The sequence below is a fragment of the Macrosteles quadrilineatus genome, unplaced genomic scaffold (genome assembly GCF_028750875.1).
Source record: "Macrosteles quadrilineatus isolate MER2022 unplaced genomic scaffold, UCM_ALF_1.0 Scaffold_8__2_contigs__length_117827958, whole genome shotgun sequence".
NCBI lineage: Eukaryota > Metazoa > Arthropoda > Insecta > Hemiptera > Cicadellidae > Macrosteles > Macrosteles quadrilineatus.
In genome coordinates this window covers 64,128,916-64,147,174 of record NW_026542601.1, presented here as the reverse complement: position 1 = coordinate 64,147,174, position 18,259 = coordinate 64,128,916, and the positions used below count along the sequence as shown (strand labels likewise).

The 18,259-nt window shown below is 35.7% G+C and overlaps 1 protein-coding gene across 3 annotated transcripts in view; it reads left to right on the top strand.

Annotated features, from left to right (window-relative positions):
- The window catches only part of LOC129000719 (probable nuclear hormone receptor HR38), a 75,459-nt gene extending 58,580 nt beyond the window's left edge, over positions 1 to 16,879 (top strand). For 2 of the 3 annotated variants that reach the window (XM_054427691.1, XM_054427693.1), the window contains 5 exons: positions 5,055 to 5,272; positions 5,957 to 6,258; positions 12,431 to 12,633; positions 13,717 to 13,895; positions 14,755 to 16,879. In XM_054427691.1, the coding sequence (XP_054283666.1) occupies positions 5,055 to 5,272; positions 5,957 to 6,258; positions 12,431 to 12,633; positions 13,717 to 13,895; positions 14,755 to 15,011 (1,159 nt within the window). In that variant the 3' untranslated portion in view covers positions 15,012 to 16,879. The remainder of the gene's footprint in view (positions 1 to 5,054; positions 5,273 to 5,956; positions 6,259 to 12,430; positions 12,634 to 13,716; positions 13,896 to 14,754) is intronic. The other variant, XM_054427692.1, reaches the window with a different exon arrangement.
- The last annotated feature ends 1,380 nt before the right edge of the window (positions 16,880 to 18,259 follow it).

Below are 18,259 nucleotides of genomic sequence, written 5' to 3'. Positions count from 1 at the left end.
GTACTTGTGTTGTGTGGCGACAGCTGAACACACGGTTGCTATGACAACGTTTTGTTTTCTCAATCGATAGGGTAAAGGTCGTGGTGTGATTGACGGATAACGAATCGTGATTTATCCCTAGGCAAGATTTCACCAGTCAAAATACAGTGCATCGGTGCTAAAAGTCTCAAATATGTTTAACATGTTTCGCAGTTTTGCTAGAAGATTAAAAACCCTGCAAATTCGTTTGAAGTTTAAAAATAATGTTTAGATCTCTTACTGAGTGATTACAGATTTTAAATTTGGGATGGTCCTGAAGGAAACTAAGATCAGATCATGTACAAAAAAAGTCACGAACCGCATTCTCAAGACCAAATTTTAGGCTGATGCAATATTTAAAAATGATAATTCTTTACAACATATATTTACGGCATTTGCTCTAGGATGTTAAAGCTCAGGCATGAAACTCAGGAAAGTTTTATAAGACCGATTTTCAAGCAACATTTACATTTAAATAAGTCTACTGCCTTTTATGAACAATAGTCTCTTTTGTTTGGAGAATGAAACAAATGTCCTTAATAAACAAGGATCAATAAGGAATCAGTTAATCCTCAAACATCCACGATAGAAAAAATTCAATTACAAGAAAGAATGTTAAATCTTTTTAGCTTTTAACAAAAGCTAAATAGTAAATTGGTCAAAATTGAAACGTCTCAGTATTTTATTTAATTATAAATTCCGTTATACTTATTAGTCAATCCCCTACTTTACTAAAGCGCGTTTTTCTACTACTTAAGATACCGATCGCAAACCGAAAGTCCGAACATTAAGTGATTATGTTATTAACCGCAATTTTACACAAAAACTGATCGTCAAGAATGTTTTGCACAATCTAAATAAACCGCCCAGAGCCGAGACGGTAACCAGAATCTTGTTAAGAGTCATGAGCAATCTGCGGTGGGAATTACGAGGGAATTGCAACAATTACATTCCGCCTGAGACCACAGTCGAATATTGTTTAGTAATATTAATATTTAGTAATGTTATTGTTGCCCTCATAAATGGGTTCCAAAACATTAACTCAATAACACAACATAGTCGTTTATAACACCAAAATGTTGAGACTTCGCTGCTCGCACACGGAACACAGAATAAATAAACAACTTCCAGGTTTTAATTGCACGTCCAAGCAATCAAGTGCAAGTGTGGCTAATGTAAGCTTGATAAAGTCCTCAATTAAAATTAATCGGTGGATGTAAGAATTGTTTATTGCTGCAGATCGGACGTCTTGCGCCCCACCCATAATCAAGAATTACGCGAGATCCTTATTAACGATGTAATTCTTTAGGTTTAAAATTATTTAGGCTTCAAATTCAACTTGTAACGGCGTATTGTGAATAGGGCCTATACTGGAAACCGTTGAAACATGAATCATCTATTGAATAAGTGGCATATATTAATAAATGAACACATAATGTGTATTTTGTTCATTGTTGTAAGCTAACAAACTTGTATTTTCATTATTGGGGTAGACCAGCTACAACGTGCTATCTCAGACACCTTTGGCTGTGGTTATTTTCTAGTTCCAATCTTTGTAGGCTCGTTTTGCTACATTCTAAAGGCGTTACACCTAACCTTGAATCCTAAAAATAGTACTGGACTTTTTGTGTGGCAAATTGCTTAAAAGCTTTTGTATTATTAATTATTGTTTCATGACGATAACGCGATGCAGAATAGTTACTGTACGTAGCTTTAGAAAATAACCTTCCGCATTATATTTCAGGACAAAGTGTTGACCTGTATCTAGTTTACGAAATAATTATTTCAACAAATGACATTTCAATCAGGGTCAACCCCAAGGTACTTTTAAGACATATATTTCAATACTTTTCAATTTGGTACACGTAAAATTAAACCTCTGCACCAAAATTTAATCCTATGTGGTTGTAGTTGCTTAACGAACCAAATTTCCCAAAGCTCTGCTCTGTTGTCGTCCAAAAATACAATACTTATGAAACAGATAATATTCTCCATTGATAAATTAGCCAATTGGCAACCTTATTGAGATGTCGGCTGTGTAAAACAATAGTAATAAATGATCTTTGTCTGGACATTTTTCTAATCATAAAAACGAAATTCTATATTAATTAGCAACTATATTGGTTCTGTTTCTAGTAGCCGGAATAACTTATGTCTACGCTTTAACTATTTAAAATGTTTGCATTAACGTGACTTAAATGTTTAAACAAATAGTATAACTGAGATCAGTTACATGGAGAAATGGAGAAAATCAAGCACTATACAGTAGATTTCATATCCCAAGATGACTTCTGCGTGGCATGGCGGGAGTTTGACACATTTCTATCAGCTGTTTCGTCATTGTTGCTAAGCAACGCTTGTTTATGGGTTTGGGGGCGTACCATAGCCCAACACAGTTATGCAAATTCCCATGATGTATGCTACAATTTACATACACATTTGTACATATTATACATGCCGGGCTGTGTGTGTGGTCGTATATTTTACATTTATTTGCTGTTAAGATATTTATACGACTTGATGGTACCTGTATTATATCTTAACTAGTTTAGTATTACGGTCTATATTGCATACGTTTACTGGTAATTTTAGCACCATCCGATTTACGAGCCCGCTTTTGAACTGTATTAAATTTGTATTCAAATTTTATAGTCTTAATATAGTATGTGTTAACAAAATCCAAACAATTTGCAATCGCACGGTTTTGAGATTTTTAAAACAGTGTTGGTTCGTAGAAAGTGTTTTACTAATGCAGAATATTTACCGAACTTAGGCTTCCTGTAAAGATTGTATTTTCATATTTGTCATGCGATTGTATTAAATTTGATTTGATTAAATACCAAAAACAAACAAGTCCGATGTTGGGGTGTACATTGTACAATGATGAAAGTGTTAAAATTCATTTTACAAGTTTTAAAATACCAACTGTCTTTGCCCAATACATTTTTGAAACTGTTCTCATTGCGAGAGAAAGTATACCAGATAACGCACAATTATGCTACAATACAAGAGGAAAAGCCCTAAGAGAAAATAGTCGCAACATATTTTATTTTCAAATAAAAAGCCCACCTGTGCCGGAAGAAGGTTTTTACGTTTTCTTCCAAATCATTTAAAAACCAGCATCAAATTTTTAAAAAAGAATTAAAAAATTATCTTATAGAAATCGCTCCTTACTCCATTAAAGAGGTGTTTCCTCAATTAACCTGATTTTATTGGTTGTTTCTAAGTATTGTGTAAATTGTAATTTTAGCTTATAACTAAATTTACTAGGTTAGGAATGTAACACTATTCAATGTACAATGTACAATTATTGAATAAAGATATTGAAATGAAATTAAATGAAAAATAGGCCTACACTGTCTCGACTGAGGACCTTATCAGCAACCTGATAATGATTTTAATTACAACGTAGCTCCTACTGACCTTGGCGTCTCTCTCGGGGGCAGACTGATGAATATATTAAAATTCTTGCGCGTAATTTCATTTTAAGTCGCGTTACACGCTAATTCTACACGTATTTTAGTGTCTTGCACGCTATCATTAGAGGGATTGCGCCGCGCCGGTTGGTGAACATAATATAGCACAACAGGCAAATCTTGCTAAATCTGGCTCAGCTGGAAACTGAGTTTGTACATTGAACACCAAGACAGTATTTTTATGAATAAAATGTTGACAAATATTTACAAATATATTTATAACATTATTGACAAACCAACATGAATGTCTGGGAAGGAAAGCTGCTAACCTATAAAATATCAGTAGTTTAGAAACGCTAATGCAACAGGAATGAAACATGTCTAGTTTCCAAAAACACAAAAAGACCTCTACCTCTTTCGATGGCCTCGTTTACCCAAATTTGAAAAGGCTAACCATTTGGGTAAAGCATTTCGTAAGGCCAACAAAATAACCCGACTCAAAAATCAACCCGCCAATTCTAGAATCACTTTGCTCTTATCGGTGCAAGAGTATAGCGAATGTCGATGCAAAACCGTCTTTACAAAAGGAAATCCGCATGAAAAACAACAATAGCCTTTGATTTGAACAGTTTATGTCTTTCAAATACTCGTAATCCCTTATATATTACGTGTAAGAGCTCCAGGTTTCACGTTTTACAACGCCGCCGTCCTTGTAGGGTGCCAACACACACACACACACACACACACACACATACGGCCGTCAATGGACGGAGACTTTAACGATATCCCACAAAATGTGAGTCGGGTCATTGCAAGATCGTAAAGTGTTTACGACTCGGTTTTTTGGATATTTCCCGGATGATGCATGATTATAGCGCCAATGTGGACGCCGATTCCGGACTGAAAGATAAAGAAGTTGCGATACAATAAAACTTGTTTCGAAGGACCTAATTGACTTGGCGATTGCAATGGTCATTTATTATTACTGAATTCGATAATGTTTTATTAATTTAAACTCTAGAATGATTTTAGTCATGTTTGTATTTAAGTGGAATTTAATATTTGTAGGATTTATCCAAACCAAGATAATTTCTGACGTATATTTCATCTCAGCAATTAAAAGAGGATTGCGATCATTTTGCGCGATCAGTGAACCAAACCCATTTGCAAGATAGTTCTATAATTATGTCCATCATCACTTATCATACACTTGAGAAACTTACGCGATTCATTCTGGAAAGAAGAAGTAAGTTAACGATACACATTGAGCAGAATAAATTTAAAAGATCGGTTTAGTATTTCCCGAGACTCGATGTTCGACAGGTTTCTCTGTGGTTCTACCTAGCCGTTCTAAAACTATTATAGAATCAATAGCACAAGTAGACGTCTCATCTCATTGTAAAATCTTAAGCATGTTTTAGTCCGGCTCATGTTAGTTAAGTTAAGTATTGGTGTCGGCGAAATTTAATTTATCTTTTATAGTTTGGTGCTAACACTAACCAGAGTTAATCACCAATCACTACACCCACTAACAAACTATCTCGGCATTTATTACTTTGGGCAATAAACATTTCTGATTCTGATTTCTGCCCTAAACTCAAGGTCGTGGTATATTTACAGCAGCAGCGAGTCTCCCAAGCCACGACTTCCAGTGACCGCCTCGTGTCCGCCGACCTCCGTGTCGTCTTCCGCCTCGTCGTCCCCCACATGTGAAGGTCCTCGCCCTCCTCACCTCACCACTGGCCCTACACCTCCCTCGCCATCACAACTGTGTGCCGTCTGTGGCGACACTGCAGCATGTCAACACTACGGGGTCCGAACCTGCGAGGGCTGCAAAGGTACAACCACCCGATATATAATGAGGAATTAGTTTTAATAATTTGTGGAGCATTTATATTTACAGACTGTGATATAAGGTGCGTAATTGTTTATTTCCAGTTAAGAAAACTATACTCTCTTTATGGCGGGCAAATCCAAGATGGCTGTCAGCTTCCATGGACTCCCTTGGAGAACAATTCAAAACTACAACGACAACATTTATAATCTCACAGTATACTATATATTTAAATTATAATCAATTTGGTATTTGAACAAAATTATTTTTTGACGATAAATAATTCTTCAGCAGATGTTTGAAATCATCCAAGATGGCCGCTAGCCTCCAAGAACTCTTATGGTAAAACTGTTTTAAGATACAAGTTGCTTATAGGACTCTTAAAAATCTTATATGTATCGGATATGGTATCGGTTGGTAAATTTTACAGACCTGGGGCCCATTTCATAATAAAGTACAAACTAATATTATTAGTAAATCAGCTGATCGTCCAATGCAAATCTAATGGAAATTACAAGTTACAAGTTGTAACTTGTAACTTGTAGTTTATTATGAAATGGGCCCCAGGTGTTGTAACTTTCTTCAATGGTATTTTCAAACTTTTCTAAAAGGGAAACCCCCGATTTTGTCTTTACCATTACGACCTGTTGGAAAGCGACATTAATTAATCAGTTGAACTATCTTTTAGGTTTCTTCAAGCGAACGGTTCAGAAGGGATCCAAGTACGTGTGTTTGGCTGAGAAGGCCTGTCCGGTTGACAAAAGACGACGGAACCGCTGTCAGTTCTGTCGCTTCCAGAAGTGTCTCGTCGTGGGGATGGTCAAGGAGGTGGTGCGGACGGACTCCCTGAAGGGTCGCCGTGGCAGACTACCCTCCAAGCCTAAGAGTCCGCAGGAGTCTCCGCCCTCGCCTCCGGTGTCGCTGATCACCGCTCTGGTCCGAGCACATGTAGACACCAGTCCTGACCTGTCCACACTAGACTACTCCCAGGTGAGATATACACATAAATTATCTGTCGGTTATAGAATTGATTTGCTGATATCTCCTCTGAGAGCACAGGGCATCCATAGGAGAGATCTCCTCCTTTTCTATCCTACACCAACGTCTTCAATTCTCTCCACATTTCCCTCTCTTCTTTGACATGTTTTACCGTTCGTCTCCATGTTTGTCGGGGTCTACCTCAACCTCATTTTCTAGTGTCTTGAAAACTCTAAGTTATCCCTTTCAATAGTGTCATCTAGTTTCCTCAAGATATGTTTCAGCCGTCAAGATTTTCTCTCGTATCGTATCTGCAGTTTTATTTCGGTTTGGCCCGTCACTCTTCGTTTTAGATGTTGTCTGGTCAGTAAATGTCCCTTGTACGTCAAAGGCATTTATTGATGAATACCCGCAGACACGAAGCAATAGTAATCGTTGCTTTCCACGTTTGTTTCATATCCAACAGAGATGTGAATGAAACTAACATGGAAATTATGTTGAAATTAATATGGAACATTGGTTGTCCGTAGTCGGTCTTGAAGATGCGAAGCTTGGCCTTTTTTCATACGTTGCAATTGCGCCACGCAGGTCTTGAGATCTGTGCTGTTTAAGAACTGACTGTCTGACGGAGCGTCCTGACGGTTTATTCACGTATACGATATAATTTCCATGGCTATTTTGTTAAAATGAAAGTAAAATAATACGTAAAAGAAGCCCAATGCCGGTTTTGTGACAACTGCGTGTCTATGACTCAAACGGCCCTGATTTCTGAGTTATTCCTCAGCATAGATTCCTGTTTTACCTTACCATAGTCCTATTAACATACCTGTCAAACTGGTATCTCCTTTTTGGACACTAGGATATCACAGTACAGCGGACGAAATCTTTGAAGAAGAATATCTGCTATAAAAGTTTAATTGTTTCTAAAGCAAGAGAACTAGTACGGTACTTCAAAAATTAGTAACTTACTTGTCAACAACTTGGACTTAACAACTTCACACCGCCAGTGCCAAGAAAGGTGTTAAAATTTCAGCAAATAAATCCATCAAGGGAAAACTTATTTCCACGTTTCAACCAGACCCTCTGACACTTATTATAAATGTCCGTTTACCGCGTAATAGATGATAGTATAAATCTAAACGCCGTCGACAAGCGAAACATACAGGACTGGTCTAGTCGAGCCGCGGGCAAAAATCAGAACACACGTTAATAATATATTATGCCTTCGCGAAGTATTGTCAACATAAATTATTCATGGCAAACATAATTTGCCCTAAGTTAATGATCGGCGCCACGGGCTCGCTGACATAATGAGTGTAAATCAACAGGCATTATCGGATTTTCTGGGTAATCAATATTAATCGAGATTTAATTACTAACATGAATTTTTATTGCGTTTACTTAGACAGTAGTCCGATTCAATTTGCATTTCAAATTTCGATTGATTTTCATATTTTGTTGCACGACGACTATAATAAGTTTCTGTCATTGACCGGATTGACCACCTAATTTTTTCCACTTAAAGGCGGTTTCACACTGGCATCCGCGGACGATTTCTTCGTCCGCGGACGGATGCGAAAATAAATCGCTGCCCATGTTATCAGATGGGACCGTTCACACCGCCCATTGAAACGTAGCGTCCATCCGCGGATGCAGAAATTCGTCCGTGGACGATTTGGTGGAATCGCTCTGGGAGCGATTTTTCTAAAACGTCCGCGGACGATCACGCCCTCGCGCATGCGCAGACAGAGCAGTAGCTCTCAGCGAGGCATGTGTCACTCGCATCACAGTGTTCAGTAGTTTGTGTTTACAGTCATAGTGTTCATCTAGTTGTTGTTTTGTGTCCTCCCTTGTTGTTTGTTATGGCTGAATTAATTGAGGCTGTCCGTGCCTACCCAGTTATCTGGGATACAACTATAGAAATTTATAGAGATCAACAAGAGAAAGATAAAATTTGGTTGGAAATTGCGACTACACTCCACAGAGATTACAAAGAGAATAAAGTATCCTAACCAATAACCATGTATATTATACGAATTACTGTACAGTAAATCATTATTAGATTTGTATTACTTTGATTATTTGCCTTATTACAATGATTCACCAAATCGCTGCCGCTTACTGTTAATTGGATGAACCCACTTTCTCCTTTTTGATAATGAGTACAAAAGTAGGGCAACCTCGTCGTCACTATCATCACTACTTGAATCAATCCTCAGAACAGAAAATCCGGGTTGACACCATGGGACAGAAGGCTCAGACATTTTGCACACCTTCACTGAGTTGTAAGAGGAAGTATGTTTAATCTATGATTGTAGTAGGAATGGCCAACTCCATATGCGCATGCGCGAATGAGTGGACGTTTGAAACGTAGCTCGCAATGTGAAGGGGGCGCGTAGCATCCATCCGAAGCATTTCATCCATCCGCGGACGAAATTATCGTCCGCGGACGCCAGTGTGAAACCGCCTTTAGAAAATAAATTGTGAGCGAGTTTCGTTTGTATATATATTGCATTGAATTGAAAGCTACGATTTCTGTACATTTAGTAATTATATTTTACCTACCGTTTTGTAAACTAACCGCTTCAGTTCAGTTCTTAGAATAATTGAATATATTCACATAACAGCATTGCTTACTTACTTAACAAAAATTTTTTTTTACCTAACCCATTGGAGACTGAATATTCTTTGGCATAGCATGACCATCCTGTGGTGAATTTGTTTAAGGTTTTAGTATAAAATCCATAACAAAACTGTAGCTTGACCTACTTAGTACATGCAATTTGTGTTATTTTACTTAGAAAATAATTTCCTTTCAAATAACATCAGTTTTTAATCTATATAATATTTTTTTTCATAAGTAAGATTTATAAAAAAAAAATTAAGCAAGGATCAAAAAACATTTTATTTTTATGTGCTAGAGTTTTATAATTGTCATACATGTAATACCGTATTAATTTCCTTACGTGGAAATATAAAATATGTTTGTGTAGGTATCCTATCTCTAAACTTTTTTTATTATTATTTTTGTAAATTACGACAAATATGGAAATGACGTCATTTTTCACTATCTAACCAAAAATAAAAGTCAAGATATTTTCCTGTTGTGATTAAATTAATTACTTGACTGCATAACAATTATAAACAATTAATGAAAAGAAAAAAAATTAAAACAATGGAATCTTACCATAAACGAGTTATCCATTGCACTCGATTCAAGTTGGCTGAGGCACACAAATCTAGGATCATTACTGGAGGAGTTTGTCTATTCCACTCGAAAATACACGGTCAAACGTACTTTTTAAGGTCCCGCCATTTAGAAAACAATGAAATAAAAACTTAACAATACACATACAATCACTTGTAAACAGTAGTAAAGTATAAGAAGTAATGTATCACAACACGTAGTACAACCTCGAACGGTGGGGCACACGGGAGGGACTAAGGCTAACATATCTTGTAGTGTCAGCGTTCGCCGCTAGAACTGCTAAGTTGAAATAATTTAAATTATTTTTTATTTTTAGTTATAAAATTAACTTTTTAATTATAAAATATTGTTTCAAATTATAAAATAATTTTTTAATTTTTAAAATTAAACTGTCATAACATAACCTAACCAACCAGACTTGCTGATAATATACAAACTATATAAGATAAAAATCTAATTAATAATTACTTATAATTTTTAATTAATTATAAAATCAATTTTAAAATTTAGTATTATAAAATAAAACTGTCATAACCTAACCTAACCAACCAAACTTGCTGATGTGAAAAATTTGTTGACAAAAAGTTAGTGCTGCCAGCGGGATTCGAACCCGGGACCTCCTGAATACTAAACCGATTCGCTACCAACTATGCCACGAACGCCGCTGAAATCACATCGTTTCGTTACGGTAATCGTGTCGCCTCAAGAAATGACGTCACTACACCTTTAGCCTTAGTCCCTTCCGTGTGCCCATTCCCAACCTCGAACGCATCAAAACAATACAACTACTATTAGTCATCTGTTTTACAGGACTACCAACACTACAATATTGTAAAACAGAATCAGATGCGAATTTGTCATAGAGTCCACGATTACTAGAAAAATACCAGTATGGATCATAAACATAAACAAATTACGTTTTTGGCCCGAAAATAAACATTATTTAACATAGCTTAAATGGAACTGCCAAAACATATGTTCAATGCTATTAGTAAATGATTCGGACCAACAACGTCATTTGTTTATGTTTATGATCCATACCGGTATTTCTCTAGTAATCGTGATAGAGTCTCAAAGATAACATTTCGGTTTCGGAAAGAACAACTGAGATATATAAATATTCATATAGTATTTAGTAAGTTATACTGTAACAAATTTATACGAAATCAAAATGTGACGCAAATTATTTTTTGGAAAAACAAAACTTTGTAGTGTATTTTTGACAGTAGGGCCTAATATATTTTTGTTCTGAAAGTAAAAGTCTTTATTTACGATAAAACACTAATTTAACTTATTTACGTGACATTTATTTACTGTAGATAAAAAAAGTCAAGTCGTAAAAACGAGAAAGTCTTGTGAAAAGTCTCCAATGATGGGCAACACGGACCAATGAAGTTCAAGGATTGAGAAAAAAACGTAAAATTAATATTGTAATGGTTCGTACTTCAACTAATCAGCTGTTCAGGCCAGTTTAATTTTTGAGTGGTGCAATTCATGTTCAGTACAACAGTACAATGTTTCGTTACATCACTGTCAATGGCAATGAGAGGTTATAAAACGAAACCATAACCCACCATAACCTCTCTTAGAAGTTATGAGTAGTGATTTTAGTAATTAAAAACACACGTAGGTAAAGTAGTGTACGCAACTCGCGTAAAAAGTCTTAAACGCAATCGTTGCGTAAACTACTATTACGAGTATAGGTAGTTAATGTCCACAGGGCTACTAAATAGGACTTTACATTTTACAAGACAAGACGTCATATTGTTCTTACAAATGATTGCTAATTTAAGCTGCGCCTGAAATTTGGCAACGCAAGAGCTGCTCAGTAATGCGTTTAACGTAGGCTACCATTTGTTTATTTAAGGCACTGAGACGTTTTTTGACAGTGGCAATTCTATATCTGTAATTGTATTTACTCCTAATCAACCCACTTTATCTAATTGAGGTTTTAATGTAAAGTAGCGATCAACAGAAACAATTTTGGTACCTATGGGAATTGGAAAACAGTAGTGAAAATGTAATATAACATACTGTACAAGGTTTGGTGATTGTGATAATGGAATGCATAACACAATATAGGATAAGTAAGCAAGGGTGTAAAAAGTCCCGGGACGGTTAAAATATTAAAAAATGTAATAAAGATATAGCTTTAAAACCTGGTAAGCTGGTACCTACATAGTTACTGGGCATTAACATCGGTTTATATTAACACATGATTCATGTACCTCTTCAGGTTGACGGCCCACTAGGAGTCAGAAGAACATTTTAAGTAAGCATAGGTTGATATGCACACCAAATTAAGGGTCTACTAGTAGGATACAATGCTGCAAAATGAAACTAAACGGATAGCCGAGTCAAAAATGGGTAAATGGCAGCCATTCAAAAATTCAAAATGGCAGATTCAAGAAATCTTTGACCGCTGCCATTTTTACTCTGTTGTTCGTCTTTTGAGCTCAAATTTAAAGCATTGATTATATTTTACTAATGATGTGCATATCGAACTATGCATACGTTTATGAATTTCTTCCAACTTCTAGCATATTCCCCCTGAGGAGGTAGCGTATAATAGCATTGCAAATTTAATGGATCTTTGAATAGCTGCCATTTTTGGTTGTCCGTTTGAGTTCCGGTTTTTTTCTTCTGGTTCTTGGCGGGCCCTGAAGAAGTAGATCGTTTCTGAATAATGTGTTAAAATTATCTTAGAGCTTCAGAACTTATATCTTTATTACTTTTTGAAATATTCAACTGCCCGGTACTTTTTCCACCCTGTATGATTTATTGCTACACGCTTTTAATTTGTTATGATTTCTGGTGAAAACCCATCCCTGATAACTCTCCCTACCCTACTACTGCAGGTTAAGTAGGTAGTGTGTCTCATTTTATGCATTATCCTAGACTCACCTCTGTGCGGCAACTTAAAAACGACTTTGTAAAGAGATTCCACCGACTCACTCTTACCTGTTTTGTTTGCAGTATAGAGAACCCAATCCGATGGAGCCTCCAATCACGGAAGCTGAGAAGATCCTGCAATTCTACAACCTCTTGACCACTTCAGTAGATGTGATCCGTCACTTTGCTGACAAGATCCCTGGCTTCGGAGACCTCTGCCGAGAAGACCAGGAACTGCTCTTCCAGTCAGCAAGTCTAGAACTTTTTGTCCTCCGCCTAGCTTACAGGTTGGTATCCGTGTGATGTTCCCCCGGACATTAGTCCAGGCTGGGTCTAAAGGATTTTGGAATTACCACTTAGATCAAACCTATTGGTCATTGGCGGGATTTGAATCAGGACCTCGTGGACCAAAGTCCTGCAGTCTAACAGGAGCCTGGCCTACCACTACCAGCTTGCTCCCTAAATTAGTATTAAAAATACTGAAAAAGGGAGCGTCTTCAGAGCTGAATTAAAATTTGTATCTTGATCAAGTTTTTTTTTTTCTGATTGAATAGATATATGTTCAGACTATGACTATGAAGAGTTTCAGAAGAAACACAAGTTGTATTATTCCACAAAGACTTAGTACCACAGTTTAATTAATTGTATATTCTTCAGTTTTTGATAATTATTTGTAACTCAATATTAGGCTAGACTAAGCAACACAAGGGAGTTTGTTTTATCTGTGATAATATTATTATTAATACCTAAATACACTTTGAGGTTTTAATGTCTTGTCCTTCAAAAGTGAATGTGTATATTTGCAAATCATCCGTCAATACCCTTGTAGGTTTAACCAAAGCAGTCTGTTCTAAAATATGAAAAGAATATGCAATACTAGTTTACATTTTTTCAATTACTACAGTATTTACTACTCTCAAACTTCATTTAGGTACTTCTATCAATTACTATCTTCAATTTCCTGGTAAATTTCCCTTTGAGGAGTAAAAGTTAAGAAGTTAAAAACCAACCCTGTAACCCAGTTACTGATTATTTGGCTGCTAATCAGAAACATTCCGACAACAGATAGGATTTAACCCATCAGTGCTAGGCAAATAATTCGTATTTCGTAAGATTTTTTTTTATTTTGATTTTAATACAATAAATATGAGAGATAAAAGATAATAACTCTAATAAATATAATCAATAAAATTTTGCCGTTCCCATACAATAAATATGATTTTAAAATTCATCAGGCGTTAAAATGCACAAAAGGTCCATTAGCAAGTTTTTAATTTTTGAAATCATTACTGCTGCTAAGTGAAAGTGTTATGTGATCCCATTTCAACAAAATAACACGAGTCATTTGATCATTTAATTTTATATTGCAGAACACGAGCCACAGACACCAAGTTGACGTTCTGTAATGGCGTGGTGCTGGACAAGCAGCAATGCCAACGCAGTTTCGGAGACTGGCTACACGCCATCCTAGACTTCTGTCAATCACTGCACGCCATGGAGATTGATATCTCTGCATTTGCCTGTCTCTGCGCACTCACTTTGATAACAGGTATGAACTACTCTCGGCAAAACAGGTTGTTCCAGAGATGGTTCAGGGAATAGTTCCTTTGCTAGGCTGGGTTTGTCTTTGTGATACCCTAGGATGGTTCTGCTGAATTGGTAAATTAGTTTAAAAAATAATCATTCAATGTTTCTTTTGATTAAAAATAATAATGAACCTCCTTACACTTCCTAAAAAATGTTCTTCCCCTATTTGCAGGTGCTCAAAAGTGGCCCCTTTGAGGTCTGAATACATCCACTTTTGTTTTTAAATAAATATTACACTTTAGTCTTCTTATTATTTCTTAACTCCTTATTGTTATTACAAATTTTGGCAGGTAAATTGTTTCTGCCCCGAAAATTAACATCACATAGTAGGGATCGAGATTAATAATATTGTAATATCCAATATATCCAATACAAAGATCCGTTTGATTTACAGATACATTTTTTTCATTTAGTTTAGGTAACCATATAATTTTATCAGTTTCTCTAAGAACAATTTGATCACACACATGTTATCTAACAAAATACTGTTAATATTGTCTGAATATTGCTTTATAGGCCGATTTTCTAATAAAAGAGTTTACAAAACTCATTCTCCATCAACAGACATTGTTGACAAAATGGCAAAACATGACTCATGGTAATTCTGAGAAACCTAGATCTTGTTACCGGTATCTAATTTCAACTATTTTACAGTATATAGGAATAGGTATATTGTCTACCAAGTTTTGCGTTGTCTAACAATCTCAAATCATTTCAGAGAAACATAGATCTTCAAACCCAGTTTTAACCATTTTGTGTAGAAAATAAAGGTATATTCCCTAATAAGGGTAACATTGTCTAACCCCAAATCATGTTTACAGAGAGACACGGACTAAGAGAACCCCATAAGGTAGAACAGCTCCAAATGAAGATCATCAGTTCTCTGAGGGATCATGTCACTTACAACGCTGAGGCTCAACGCAAGATGCACTACTTCTCCCGACTACTCGGTAAACTTCCCGAGCTGCGATCTCTCAGTGTGCAAGGGCTTCAGAGGATCTTCTATCTGAAACTAGAAGATCTCGTCCCGGCTCCTCCACTCATTGAGAACATGTTTGTGGCGAGTTTGCCGTTCTGAACTGTTCAAGAACTCGCTCAGTGAATCTCATGAGTCGGAGCTTTCCCAACTCCAAAGTGGACTTTCAAATACTTTGTTGAACTTTTCAAGCATTTATCCCGTGATTCTTGGTTCTAGTTTACGTTGCCACTGTACAGCTGGACTGTAGTTTTCTGTGGCGAGACCAGTTCTCGGTTCTCGGCTTTGGATGTTGACGCACAGTTTTGTTTCCAGTCTTACTGACTTGACCCTATGTGTCTTTTGGTGTGATTGTTAAAGCAAAATATTTGTGAAAACATTCTACATTTGATGCATTTCTTAAACTTTAGCAGTAGCTATTGTTAACCTAAAAATTTATAATACAAAAAAAGACTACACAAATATTTTGTTTTGAACTTGCTAGTAAGATAAGGTATGTGATATTTATCAATATTATAACCTGTAATGTTTATGTTATCTTTCAAATTTATATACATTTTTTAAATGGTCTATCCCAATGGAATACAAACATACCCTTGTTATATTCCCTTCCTAAATTGGCCTGTCAAGAAGTGATACAAATCCCAAAAAAACTATTTTTATAAAGAAGTTAAAGTTTAATATGATTATTTTCTAATAATACTCAATTGTATTTTTTTAACATCTATATCACAAAATGATTTGAAAATCATAATAGCATATTAAGTCCTTAAACATAATTGCAAAATCAATTGCTACAGATATCATGAAAATTTGGTGTTCCTACAAGCATAATCATATTTTTAAGTCCATATTATAAATTTTAACTATGTTAATTTATTTACTATATCTCAGCAAGTATGTCAATTTAAAACAAAGAATATTGTACAATTTGTAAACATTGCAAGTTTTGTTAAACCAAAGACAAAAAGAGCACTTACTCGCTTGTCTATGGTTTGAGTTACGGCCCACCAACATTCGTTCAGCCGTTGAAATTATTTATAAGTTTGAACTGTTCTTAGATTACCCATTAGCAGGGGTATTTTCGTTGAGTAATATTTACTCTTGTTACTTACTTATAGTTTACTATTTATTGTATTACTCACCACGAATATTGAAACTAGTTTTAAGGTGGTGGAAGGAGGACTGAGCCGGAACAGTTTTAGTTAATCAAACGAGATGCCTTGATGAGAGATGGTACAAATAGTGACAGTGACTGAGCGCAATACTCGTTGGTGGCCTTGTCTCTAGTTTAGTGTGCGTCAGGCCTGTGAAGTTACCACGTCAGAGCGTTCTGTGATCGGCCGTCCTTCAGAGTTTATTTTCACACTCTAGTGGTGACGTCATCGCATCTTTTGTACAGATTTATAAATGACATTTGTTTGTAATTTTGATTTTTACATGTTTTTTTATTTAATATTTTATAAATGTTTTCATCGATTTAGAGAGTTTGAGTTACCATTAATGCCATAAGAACAGATTTTAATATAAAGGATAGTTAAGGGTACTTTTATAAAGACAATTGAGACTGATCGGTAAGGCGGGACGGGCATGAAGGATATCCGATATCTCCGACCATATCTATTGTGCTGCACTTGTTATGTTGTATTCGAGCGAATATTTGTATGTTTCTACTGCCTTGGATAGTTATTGTCGATGCCTTTGGATTTCCTCATTCTAAACTTGTTTTGGCTTACCAGTTAGAAATTGTTTTGACAGTTTATGTTGCCAGTGCAGACATTGCCAGCCTTATGTTGTATATGTCTTACTGTCGAGGACTCATGTTGTTTTACCTTTACCAATTAGTAGCCCAGTTCTGTTGATCATTTGTGTGCTATATGTCTCAATGTGCTATGTCTTATCGCACTTTATTTTACAGCTGTTTCTTGCCATTATTTCTGTGTGAATCACAATTTATGATTGCCAATACATACTGTCTATTTATTTTTACCCACTCTCAGTAACAGTATTAATATTTTAAAAAGACGCAGCTTCACAGAAAATATAGAATGATTTAATTACACAAATTAAAACAGTATCAAGCTGTTTTGAGTTATGTCCAATCGAGAGTAGAAAACTCTTGTTTTATCTAGGAAACACCCATGGACGTAATACCTTCCTCAAAATATGTAATACTAATAAATGTAATAAATTATTACAACTACAAAAAAGTTCCCATCTGTATTTATTTTGTCCAGTTTTAATGAGGTGTACAAAACAAAGAAATATTTATTAAGATAAACTTAATATAGGCAGGCTAGTACTTATTTTTGATTTTAAAACTTATTTTGGAACATCAAACACAGCTGCTAAAGAATACATGCAACTTATTTATTTTTTTTTTTATCAGAATTTATTTTACAATCTGTTCAAATATGAGAACAATAAGTAAAACATATATCAAAACAATGTCAGGAAGCAAGCACCTGTTCATCAACAAGTCTTGACAAAAATTGGATCAGTCATTTAAATATTTACAGAAATCTGTAGCTTAGGTCCAGCACATGCACAACACTTTTTAACCTGGTAATGCACTGACTATTGTCCAGCAGATTAACAGCAAGACTGTTCGGATGATATTCTAATTTTTCTTGATAATTTTTGCTAAGGTCTGTAATTTCTTCTTTCACTGATTTAATTTTGAAGTCATTCCTAATTAATTGTAGTGTTGGATACGAACCAGGGTGCGCCAATAATTCTTCTCAGTGCCTTAGCCTGAAATCGTTCAAGAATTTCGATGTTGGATTTGCTCGAGGTCCCCCAAAGTTGAATTCCGTATGTCCAAATTGGTTTGATCATAACTTTATACAGTAAAATGTTGTTAGCCAATGATAATTTTGAATTCGTACCTAGTAGCCAATTGAGTTTACGAAGTTTTAATTCCATTTGCTGTCTCTTGCACCAAATATGAGATTTCCAATTTAATTTTTTGTCAAGAGTTAGACCTAAATATTTTACACTGTCTGCCTCCGTTAAGGCAACATTATTAATGGTTACTGGAGGATTGTACCCTGTTCTCAGAGTAAAAACAATATGTTTGGACTTGTTTTCGTTGACTTTTATCCTCCACTTTTTAAGCCAATATTGGAGCTCAGTCAAGGCAGCTTGTAGATTTATGTAAGCGACTTGAGGGTCCACATGACTCGACAACAGTGCGGTGTCATCAGCAAACGTAGCAACTGTGACGTTGGGGACCATAGGGATGTCTGCTGTATATATCAAATATAGCAAGGGACCAAGAACACTTCCCTGAGGTACTCCAGACTGTATCGGCTTCAGATCAGATAACGAATTATGGAATTTTATTTGAA